This window comes from Chiroxiphia lanceolata, chromosome 15 (genome assembly GCF_009829145.1).
Source record: "Chiroxiphia lanceolata isolate bChiLan1 chromosome 15, bChiLan1.pri, whole genome shotgun sequence".
Taxonomy (NCBI): domain Eukaryota; kingdom Metazoa; phylum Chordata; class Aves; order Passeriformes; family Pipridae; genus Chiroxiphia; species Chiroxiphia lanceolata.
In genome coordinates this window covers 15,527,652-15,539,760 of record NC_045651.1, presented here as the reverse complement: position 1 = coordinate 15,539,760, position 12,109 = coordinate 15,527,652, and the positions used below count along the sequence as shown (strand labels likewise).

The 12,109-nt window shown below is 46.9% G+C and overlaps 1 protein-coding gene across 4 annotated transcripts in view; it reads right to left on the bottom strand.

The window, feature by feature from the left end:
• KLHL3 (kelch like family member 3) overlaps window positions 1-12,109 on the bottom strand; it is a 62,011-nt gene that overhangs the window by 28,770 nt on the left and 21,132 nt on the right. For all 4 annotated transcript variants that reach the window (XM_032702949.1, XM_032702952.1, XM_032702951.1 and 1 more), the window contains 2 exons: window positions 9,516-9,622; window positions 4,148-4,269 (listed from right to left, as the gene is read on the bottom strand). In XM_032702949.1, the coding sequence (XP_032558840.1) occupies window positions 4,148-4,269; window positions 9,516-9,622 (229 nt within the window). The remainder of the gene's footprint in view (window positions 1-4,147; window positions 4,270-9,515; window positions 9,623-12,109) is intronic.

Genomic DNA, 12,109 nt, shown 5'->3' with positions numbered 1-12,109 from the left:
GTAATGAAGTGTCATCTTCATTAAGGATGACTGGGACACACTGAGGAGGGACTGTATTCACTGCCTAGAACCAGAGGTCCAGGTATGTTCCCAGGACCACCTTAGACAATGAGGAGCCTCCTCCCAAATCTCCTCATCATTCAGCTCTGTTCGAGGACACCACGCTCAGTTCCCCCATTGCTGGACTTTGCTCCCATCACTCAGAGCTGGCAGGTTTGATATGAGGGTTGGAAAGCAGCAGTGCAGCCACTTCAGCTGCAAAATCAAGACCTAACTGAAAAACCCAAGTAATTGCAGTGTTAAAACCACCAGCTACTCCACACAGGTGGGGAGCAGCAGGCCCTGTGCTCTGACATGTCTTCCATCCAAGTCAACCAGGGCTGCACATGAGCGTCCATGAACTTCCCCAAGACAATCACTTTAGTTTTCCTTCCTTTTACAGAAACTGCATGACACAACTTCCTTCTAAATAAATGTATCAAACTCCACCTTCAAATGAATGAGATCTGTATGTCATGCATATGAATCTTTACAACCAACCCTGATATGGGGAGCAACAGAAGAGGAACAACAGAAGGCAGTGGGGACAGAAATCTCAGCGTGGGTTTTGCTGAGATAACAACATGACTGCAATAAAGGCAGAAGTTCTCTCTCTGCTCCATGCCTTCCAAACAAGTGGGAGATTAAATCCCAAATGCATTTTCAGAGGTAAAATACTGCTCAGCACAGAAGATTCTTTGTCATCCATCATCCCTGAGCCCTCCTACTGCTTCATCTACACTGCCTTGCAATCTCCCTCTAAGAATGAAGGTCCAGTAGATAAAGCAGGATTGCATTTGCTGGGGCAGTTCTCACCTACATGCCCTCAGCAGGGTTAGAAAAGACTATTCTCTCCACATGGGCTCAGTGCTCTCCTTCACAGAGCTTAGGTGGGCTGAAAATCCCCTTTGCCTGCACATTTGGGACATAATCTTGAGGAGAAATTGGATGAACCTCCCCTCCAGGAACTCACTACATAGATGATGACTGGAACTGACTGTAAAGGCTTGGCCCCTTGTACACACATCCTTCCTCACACGAAAAACAAAACAAAAAGCACTGTGTCATTTCATTGTATAATCAGCTACAGAAATACAAGCTTAGAAAAAAGAGAGTCTCACTTCCTGAACTCATACCAGGCCTATAAAAGCAAAAAAAAAAAAAAAAAAAAAAAAAACAGGTTTCTATTAGAAAAGAAGTAACAAAAATACTGTAAAAAGGCTTCTTGTTGTGAAGTGCTGGGCACTGCTCAGCATTCGAGCACACCTGGGAGCATTCATTCCTCCACTGCATGGTACCTTTGCTGCTCACCTTCTTCTCATTTCTATTCTGCTCTCATCTTATTTTGCTCACTGAAAAGATCCTGTCTTTTCATTTATTCACAAGTTTTGGTAGCTTGGCTACATCTGCTCAGTTAATGCCATTGAGCAATCTTTTTATTTTTGCTAGTTTCTACAGTGAAATTACCTGGCACCTATACCCAGAAATTGCTTCTTCCACCTACTGAGGAAGTCTGAAAAACTCCTTTAAAAAAGCACCTTTGCCCTGCTAGAGAATCAGAGTGCATGGCATGGCAACAACAGACCTCAGGAGATACCTGCTGGGAAAAGAGAAAGTCTCACTGTGCTCAAGCAAGGCTGTGAAGGAACATTGCTGAAACAACATAGACAGGCACTTCTGAGGTGTCCTTTGGTGGATGGATGGATGGGTGGATGGATGGATGGATGGATGGATGGATGGATGGATGGATGGATGGATGACCCAAAGCTGTGCATCAGAAGGATGTGGTGATGGAAGGGACCAAACCTTCTTCCTAAGCCTGACCACTGCTAATCCAAACCAGAGACTGCAAAGAGCTTAATTTTTGTTGTCATGTTTTTTGCCTTCATTGATGTGAAACTTTCCAATACATCACAGAATATTCATTTCTATAAACTTTTCTTCTTTTGGCCACAGGTGAATATTAACCTGTTTATAGCTTTTTGTTCAGAGAAAAACACCCAGAGACAGGATCTATTTCTGTTGGTTTCATCACAAAATTATAATAAATTCCATAAAACATTTTCAGCATGAACATTTTAAACATAATAAAATTTAAACTAGTCAGTTAATCTTGCGGTAGAACAGCTTCATTTTTTAGCTCCCGTGAATTAATTTACCTCTAGCCTAAAGAGTTATTCACAGAGTGGTTATTGAAATAAATCCTGCAGTAAAAGGACCTGGTTTAATAGACTGAGAAAAAACACCATGCCCAAACCTTAGTATTCAAAACTTATGTTTTTTTATCTTGCTGTCTAAGAGATGAAAGCCAAAATACAGACAGGGATCTTGCTTTAACTCCTTGTAATCCCTAGGCCACAGAAGGCAGGCTTTGGTTAGGTTTTACTAAGAAAGACAGCTTTCCAGTTGCTCGGAAAAGGGAACACCTGGACTTTTCCCAGACCTCCTGGGCAGGCCCAGGCAGAGCAGGACAGAGCCAGCTCTCCAGCCTGCTCCAGCTCCCACAGCCCTGCTTACACACAGGTGCAGCTGGAGCACCAAACTGCTCCCCTGGGAATGCAGCCAGAGCAGGCACAGGCCCTTCCCAAGCTCCATTCAAGGCAGGCTGGCTGGGGCCAGATGGTATCCCGAGCTCCACACATCCCACGTGCCGAGTGGGTGCTTCTGAGCCACCCAACAACCAGCAGCATGGAAGGAAAGCACACATTTCAGAAAGCACATGGATTTGGCCTTCATATTTCCCACAGAAGAAGGGACCAGCCCGAGAGCATGTAAATGTCGTTTTTCCTTCCTCAATGGGAGATCCCAGAGGTCCAAGGAGCTCCACCCCAGTTCCCCACTGAGTAATGTTGTATGTCAGCTGCTGATGACCCTGACTATACAGAGCCCCTAAGTGTGGGTCACACAGCAGACAGCCAGTCCAAGCCACCCACAGCTGGGTTTGAGTCTCAGTCCTTTGCTGCAGTGACAACCTGAAGGTCTCCTCGCTGATGGTCCTGTAGGACAACCAGGCTCCACACTCCTGCCAGTGTGACAACTGCCGGGTTGGGAGCACACCAGAAAGTCAAGTTTGTAAAAGTGGAGGGCAGAAGGGGCAAGAAAAGGCCCCCACAGACTTGGGTCACGAAGCATGGCAAGGGCTTAGACTGCAAAGTGGGCACAGCCCAGGGTTTTTCAGGAGCAACCGGTCAGCAAGAACCTGCACTGTCCCTGAGGGATCGGAGCAGAAGAGCTCACAGCAAGAACCTCATTTCAGGCAGAACCAGTCTAATTTTGCCAGGTTAATTAGGTCAACAGAACGCACCCAGCAGCACTGCCCCTCTCTCTCCAGCATCATGGACAGAGACTTGTTACCCTGACCTATGTCCAGGTCACAGAGAGGAGGACAAGGGGCTCAAACTGCCCCTTGCAAACAAAAACAGAGACCCACCAAAAAGCACGTCCACACACGAGCTCCCAGCATCCCTTCCAGAAATCAGTGCCTGAGTGCAGAGCCTTTTTCTTACCACAAATACAAGCAGAGTCAAAGAAAGAGCTTGACCAGCAGCCACAGCCACGTGACACGGCGAAACACTCTCTTCCTGAGCACCCTGTTTTATCTCTAGGCTGCCTTTCAATTACTCTTTCCACTCTTGGACAAATATTGACCTCACAGAAGTTCAAGACAGAGTGCACACACAAAAATAAAAAGGAAGAATGCCCTCATTTGAACAATATATTCCACTCAAAGCTCTGCCAAACAACTCAAACTACCCAGAAGAATTTAAAAACTAACAGCCAGATTCCCCTGCCCTGGCTTTAAAACTCACTGCTTGTTTGAGTCTATTCTGACCTTCGACAGACTGACCCACAAGTCAGCACAGCTTCTTGGAAGGCAAATGCCTGCTCTTGTTATAAAAGCCCAACACAAAAGCTAAATGCAACATGACTTAAGTGCAGGGAAAACACTAAAGTGCCTCAAGACTCAAGAGGCTGGAAGTAGCTTTTTTCAAGCTCAACCTTTTATTTTCTGCAGCCTGAGGAGATCCCTCACCCCCAAAAGGACCTGTGCCTTTGAGTTCCAAGCTTTTCACTCAGTTCTCCACGGGAAGTGCTGGACCAGACCTACCTGCACATTCTCCTCCGTGACCTCAATCTCAGCGGTGTAGATGTAATCAATCAGCTTCCTCAGGGTCTGGCCATCAACGTCTTTTATCTCAATCTTCTTGGCCTTACTTTCAGACATGTCTCCTGAAATTCAGTTCAAAAGGACAGTTACAGTTTGCTCTGCAGAACCTTGCTCCCCACACATCTAGCACGTTCTCCTGCTGTCTGACTACAAGACTGCCTGGTACTATCCCTGGCCATTGAAGAACAACCAGGGAGATTCCCAGAAGCCTCCTAATGCCAGCTAAAAAACAACTTAACATTGAGGACACTAACGTAAAAAAAATAAGTCAACAAATGCAACGAGCTTAATTTCTTGACAGAAAAGAACCTGCTGTGGATCTCCTGCATTCAAACAAATATAGAGGTTAAAAAAAAAAACCAAAAAAACAAACAGTATGTCCCTCAACAGTATAGGGACAGACTCAAAGAGATTGTGGACAAGTCTTAGGAAGACTTTTTTATATATTTATTGTAAGTATTTTTAATTTTTTTAATATATATACATATGGGTAGATGAGTATGTTGCAACAGCTGCATTAGGGTGTTTTGTGGTACACCCTACAGTAAAAGCAATGCAGTGTTACCCTCTTTCTTTAGGAAGAAGCTGAAACCTGCTCAGGAAAACAAGCACCCAGCGTGCAGCCAGCTTCTCTCCTCAATTCCCTGCTGTAACCCATCCATCAGATACACCTTGTGCAAAGCATCCACACAGGAACATGTATTTCCTCACCTCTCACTTTCCCAGCCTCACACCTTTGGATCCAAACTTTATCCTTCCTTCAAATCCGTAACTTAAAACCAGGCAGAACTAGGGGAATAATTTCCCCTCTGGATATACAAGTAAAACCACGTGTCCGTGTAAGAGCCTATTCATGACCCACCTCCACGCCCCCTGCGTGACAGGAGCACGACAGAGGAACAAAATCATGCTGGGGGGAGGAGAAAGGGCTCCCCAGGGCCCTTCCAGCATCCACGCACACCGTGACCTCACCCGGGGTTTAATCACCAAGATCTTGAGGAGCCACAGAAAAGAAAGGGCAAAACCCCGAGCGGAAAGAAAATGATGGTTGGAAAAACAAAGCTGAACAAAGGAGAGCATGACAAAATGTCAATTCTTAAACCTGGGCACGAATAATCACCACTCTCAGAAATCCGGTGACTCAGTTCTGCTGTGGGATTAAGTGGGAAAATATTTCCTGCAGCCTATAGGAGAAGTAATTAGAGCCTACACCTCTGTGCAGTGTTTGACAAGACGTGGCTGGGCACATCAAGTGCACAGAGTCAGGTGTTAAAGGGGGGGTCCAAGCTTGAGCAATACCTAGATCCTGCAAACTGAACTTTGCTGACTTAATTTATCCCAATAAGCAGGTAAATAACAGGAGTGGGGTGAGACCATAAGTGTTAGAAGAGTCAAAGGCCCCAAGAAGTGAAATAATATTTGCCCCAAATTCAATTTTTAAAATTAAATAATAAAGCGTTATTCAGAGAAGCCCATGAATATAAATGTACAAGTACAAAGGGATAAGTGACCTACATTTGGGAGGCCTTCAAAGCAGGCAGGACTTTTTAATTGACAAAATGTCATCTTCACACACTTCCTCCCCCAAAAACATCCCAGACGTCTCCAGAGATGAGAGGGGGCTTCTGAGAACAGGCCAGTCCCCATCAGCCTTGTGGTGCTGGAGGTGCCTGCAAGGAGCACCCCCAAACTCCCCCAGCACAGAGAGGAGGAGCAGAGCAGCCAGAGCCCTGTGGGACCCACAGCGCAGAGAAGAGGCTCAGGCTTGCACACCCAGGGATCGATGCAGAAATAGCTTGGAGGGACCAACCTGATAACATCATCTGTCCTTGCAGTGTTCATGTGACACAGGCAACAAAAATAAAAGCTGTGTGGGCTTCCACACCCACCAGCAAGCTGCCAGCCCTGCATACCAACAGCCTCCGCTGCCTCTGCTCCTGCCAGCCCAGGCACCACGAGGGGGGAGTCTCACATGCTGGGCCCCACATCGGGTGGGATCCAACTCGGAGCGATGGAGTTCCTCCCACTTGTCAGAGGGTGGACACGTCTCTAGTGCTGTGGAGTGAGGAAGAACTCGTGGAGACACCACGAGTGAACCAAGGCAGGGGTTGGTGCAGACCAGGAGCAGGCCAGCACAGAGCCAGGGCAAATGCAGCTTGTGGGGCACAGCTGTGGGCAGCCAACGGCAGGTCAATGAAGGCATCTCACCCCACATCCCTTCAGGAAAAAAAATCCTACAAACCCCAACTCCCAGGATGTCTCTCGTAAGTCAGGCTCGAGCCTTACCTGACACCTCAGTTACAGAATAACTCAGAACACTACCATCATCTCTCATCCCTAAGGGCTGTGGTGAGAAAGGGCTGCCTTGCACAGGGTGCTGCACAGACCCATCCCTGCACCTCTGTGGCTGGGCAGAGTCAGGCAGACACAAGGGACAAGGTATGGGGGAGCAAAGGCAGGTAAAACAGGCAGAGTGGCTCCAAGCAGACCCTCTTCCGAGGACAGACTTTGCAGTCAATGGCCCCTCATGAGGGTACACCTTTCCTGCATCATGCTCAACACCCAGCAGTGCTTTCCCTGTTCCCCTCTGCTCATGAGGGCAGGGAGAGAGCAGAGCTCTGCTCTGGCACAAGATAAACTACTCTCAAAACAACAGCAGCTCACAGTGCCATGTTTACCCAGCACTGCAGCCTGCCCTGCCTCCTACACACTGCACTCCAGAGAGGCTTCCCAGTGCTTTCACAGAGACAGCTTTGCCTGCTTCCTAAGTCCCAGATGTGCTGAAGGAGAATACAAGAGAATATATATAACATTACCACAGCCTCTCACACATGGGGTGAGTGCCTTGAAGCAGCACATGAGACCTGCAAGGGAAAGCACATGAGACCTGCTTCCTCCTTCAGCATTTCCAACATTCCAAAGGTATCTCACAGTAGCAGCCCCAGAAGCATCACTGAAGTATTTGCTACCCTTTCCGAAATGACTGTTTTCTTCTAAATGGACAGAAATTACTGTCCTAAATTATCCCCACAGAATGGTGCCAATGAGGACCAGACACCATCCAAAATGCTCTGGAAAGCCAGTACAAAAGGAGACACTCAGGAAGTGCTAGGTCCCATCTCCCCTTCAGCAGTGGAAGATAGGAATGGAAGATGTACCTGCCCATTTTCAGGCTTCCCAAGGCTATTTCAAAGAGGAATGCCTAACCAGAGGACAGAAGATGGTTTAGGAAAGGCTCCAAGGTCATCACAAGGTCATTCATGACACCAAAGTCAGGCTCAGCTGTCAGGGACAGGGTCTGCAGAGCAAGCAGCAGGCGAAGGTGGATGAGCAGCAGGTCTCAGTTTGGTTTCCACTGTTCACAGCTTCATGCTGATCACTCACTCACAGTGTGGCTGCTGGCACTGCTGGGGGATCCCTCCAGCCCCCCACAGCCCCAGAAAGCTGCTCCTCCAGTGGGAACTCAGCGTGCACAGGCAGCTCCTGCAAACACCCCATGGTGTGGCTGTCCCTGAGCCACTGGCTACATCACTGATGCAAAAATGCAATGCAAAAAAAATCAAGTCACGACAACCAACTCATGTTGGAGCTGTGATTTTAAACTGTCCCTTTGCAGGGGGGGAACCCCCACACAACTGGAAGGAGATCACGCACTCAGTCTTCGCAAGAGAGAGATCCAGACCTTAGGAATTTGGGACTAGGCAGACTGAAAGCAAAGGGAGAGCTGGTCTCTGCCTGACCCTCTGCCCCCGGGGATGTGTCAGGGGGAGGGGACAGGCGGCTGCCCAGGCTGTCACCCAGCCCAGGGGAGCTGCCGAGCGGCCACATGACCATGGTTAGCTGATTACTGTTTAACTCACAGCGTGAGGGATTACACGGCCCAGAGAATTCCTGCATGGAAACATGAGCAGCCCTGCACCACCACCTTCCCGCTCAGATGACCTCTAAGGATCAGAGGGTTTTTCCAAGAGTTTTCCTTTACTAAACGTCTCGCCAGGAACGAGCATCACAAGCCCTCCCAAGTCCTGCTCGAGGTGCCCTGACAAACAGCTGTTTCTGAGCAGGATTTGCTCCTCTGCCTCACCACCACAGCCAACACCAACTTCAGGGTGCAGCAGCAGCGCCCTAGAAAACACAAATGCTCTCCCACCTGAGCTCACCACACTGATAAAGCCACCATGGCATCACATCTCATCTCACATTCAGACATCTGTTTACACCTGAGGTTTTCCCCCCACCTCCATCACAGAAGGGAAAAAAGCTTCCCAAATGACAAGCTCTTTCCTGAGAAATGCTGTGTTCTGCTTCCAGCAAAGCAAATTAAACTGGGTCTAATCTCAAGGCTTTTAAAAGGAAGAAGCAAGCCCTAGACTACAAGCAAATGAACATGAGACAGGGGCAAAACCCCTGTAGCTCATTTATGTTGGAGTTCAGGGACAGTAACACCCATTCCCTGGGGTGTAAAAATCATTTTCTTTGTATTTGGTTAAGTCAGTTCCTACCCTGGAGAGGAGGGCAAGGAAAAGGAAGGAAGCTAAGGAGTTCCTGACCAGACTAATTTTACTAGAATGACTAGAATGACTGGTCACTCTCCTGCCACAGTATTGGTATGGCTTTCTTTGGCTTTCTTTGCTGCCCTGCCTAGGTACAGCCTTCAAAGGGCACCTGCTACAGTGACCAGGCCAACAGAGCAAGAATTTTGTCCTCCTCTTCCCTTCTGCCCTTACCAAAACATACCAGACTGCAGCAACACACCCTGCCAAAAAGCAGGGCTGCTAAAACACACTGGGAGCGAGAGAACAACGGTGTTATTTCAGGCAGCAGGAAAAAAGTGCCATGGGAGATTAAACATCTGTGACTGCCAAATCAGTATCAGCAGGGCTGAGCCTTGAAACTACAACTCCTGTGCCAGCTACTTCTTTGATGTGCACCATGAACATTTAGGGCACTGCACACGTGCTTGATGTTAATAATGTTTTCATGACCCACGGTCTTGTTAGGGGGAATAAAAATAACCAAAAAATCAAGTGAGCCAAACCCCATAGTAAACCTTACTGTGGCCCACATGCTACCCACTCACCCCACAGCCACACAAACACCCCACACTCATACAGATGCCCCCAGGAATTAGTCAAGGATGACCAGCATCATCCATGAAGTTTAGCAAACTGCAGACCTATCTGTATCACTTCTCTCTTGAGGAAAACCTCTGCCTGTGCTGCAGCTCCTGACAGAGACACAGCCTGAGGCCTCGGGATTGCAATGGCCTGTTCAACCCCAGAACAGTGTGTGGTGTCAAGGAGAGTACCTGTAAACATGGCACAGAAATAGGGGCTGCAGGCAGCCAGGACCACGCGGTGGGCTTCCATCTCCACGGTCTCAGCCACAATCACCACATCACAGAGGAGCCTCTTGCTGGAAAAAACACCAGAAAAGACAAAGGTCATTTCAGAATTCCTGGTCAGGCAAAAAGCTACATCGGTATAGCCTGAAAAAGTAAGTGGAAGATCCACCACTACAGACACGGCACCTGAGCTTCTGCCAAATCCCAGTGCAAGGTCCTCTAATCCTTCAGCTACCAGCTCCCATCACTGCCTACAAAGCAAAGCCTGAATCCTACTGATGCTGCAGCCCTGCCTGTGGTTCTGCTTTTCCCAGGAAAAAAAATGGAAGTCAAACTAGGCGTACACACTGCCCAAAGAAAAAAGGATAAGGGGCTCCTTCCACCTCTCAAACATGTAGGGATTGGAGAAGGCACAGAAGAGCTTAAGAGTTTGGGCACTACCTGGAGCCAGGCTCTAGTAGATCTGTAAGACAAGGGAACACCAGCAGCACTTTGGTCTTTCCACAGGGGAAGGGTAGAGTGGAAAATGCAGTGATTTCTGTACTTCCTTCCATGTTTGGCCCCAAAGAATGTGACCACCAAAACATGTCCTGGCATTGATGAGCAGAGAGGAGGTGTCAATCACTGGAGTTTATCCATGGGCATGAGGACTTCCTTTACCTCAGGAATTAGTCTGGGATTAAGAGTCACTGGGATAAAGAACCGAGTCCCAGACAGAAACAAAAAAAAACCCTTCTAAGCTCCCCCACTGACTCATTGTACAGCTTTGGAAAAGTCACTTCATTAAGGAGTGACCTTTTCTACTTGCCCCACGTCCCTCCTTTGAGGATTCATTAGTTAATGTTTGCACAGAGCTTCGCAGATGCCGACAGCAAGAAGTGCTCAGCCTCCCAATAAGTTGGTTTAAGATGCTTAAGCATACAAATGCAAACTAGGGGTGTTCTTTTCAAATGCCAAGCCTGAAAAAGGATCAGTGTCTGTAAATCTAGATGTTGCCTTCCCTTCAGAAATGCTTATCTCCACACTGAACTTTGTCTTTAGGAAACCACATTATCAAATAAACATACACAGAGTTTCTAATGGACTAGGTATGCCTCTTCTTATCCATATATTGAAATATGTGAACAAAACAGCTGTGAAACAGAGGGTTAAAGTTGGAAAACAGGAAGAAAGTAGGAACTGGTAGTCTGTACCCTATGTTCACCCCAGTTTGGAAGGGGTAAGAGCAATGAGGGGAGCTCTTTATGAGCCTCTTAATGGAAGCTTCCTCATATCCTTCAGCTTATGCAAAAGGTGCTCTGCTCAATTCCTCTTTGGAGTCATCTACAGCCATCTGAAGTACCACTTAGAAAATAATTCCATCTACATTTGAAAGCTAAAACCCTAAGTGACACTTAGGGACATGGTTTAGTGGTGAACGTGGCCGTGCTGGGTTAACAGTTGGACTCAATGGTCTTACAGGTCTTTTCCAACCTAAACAATTCTATGGTTCTATATTGCAAATAGGTTAAAAGCTCAGCAAGATTTTTCTACACCCTCTGTATGACATTTCTGGATGCATGTGAAGGGAGGCACTATTATTCAAGGTACCTATTAACACTGATTGTTGACAGCTTAACAGATCACAAGCTCAATGCACGTACAATAGATGTGAAACCTGTATATTCCAAAACAGCAGCAGGAGATGACAGAAAAACCAGTACTCAGAAGATGAAAACATGAGACAGGTGCTTAAGGGCAGCTTTCAGTCTCCTGTATTTTGTCACTTCAGTATTGCACAAGATCTAGCTAACCACAGGCACTAAGAAACATTGTCCATCTCCAGTTATTCCCATTATGCTTCAATTAACAAGGAATAATAGGAGCACAATGGATTCCTGAATATAGCTGCACAAACCTTTATTTTCAGATCCTTTGCTTTCAGTACAAAGAAAGGACCAGAGGGATGCCAGTTAAAAGTAAAAAGGAAAAAAATTACAGCATGCTCCGCTTCATGTAACTGTTACAATATTTCCATTTTCTGTTCCTATGCAACAGAGAATCACTGTCAGATATCTGTGAAAGGAAACGTTTTCAATCATTCTCCACACCAGAGAACGTGTATATTACAGAAAGTACTTAATCCACTGAGGAGAGGTAGCTATTGAAGCATCTTTGAGTACTTTGAGTGTGCATGAAGAGTAAAGGGTGTTCCTTGCTCTCATCGCACCATCCCGATAGCAAGGGAGCACGCACATCCGTGTGTATGGCACTCATGCTTTCCATAGGAATTCTTTTAAAAATCTGGTTTCCAAGTCTATTTGAATGGCAAAGAACTCCAATGAGCTAGTCAGAAAAGTGCTTGCTGAACTTCTATTTGGTTCGTGGGATAGCAGCAATGAAGGAAGAACAACTCGTGTTGAACCGCCGCCACCACACTGCTGATGTGATGACAGCAGTTCTTGAAGACTCTGTTCACAGATGTTTTTTCAGCCTCCATTCTCCCTGTACCCACACAGCTGTGTAGAGACCAAGGTGTTCTCTTTTAACTTTTTTCCAATTTGCAAGTAGAGAGCTGA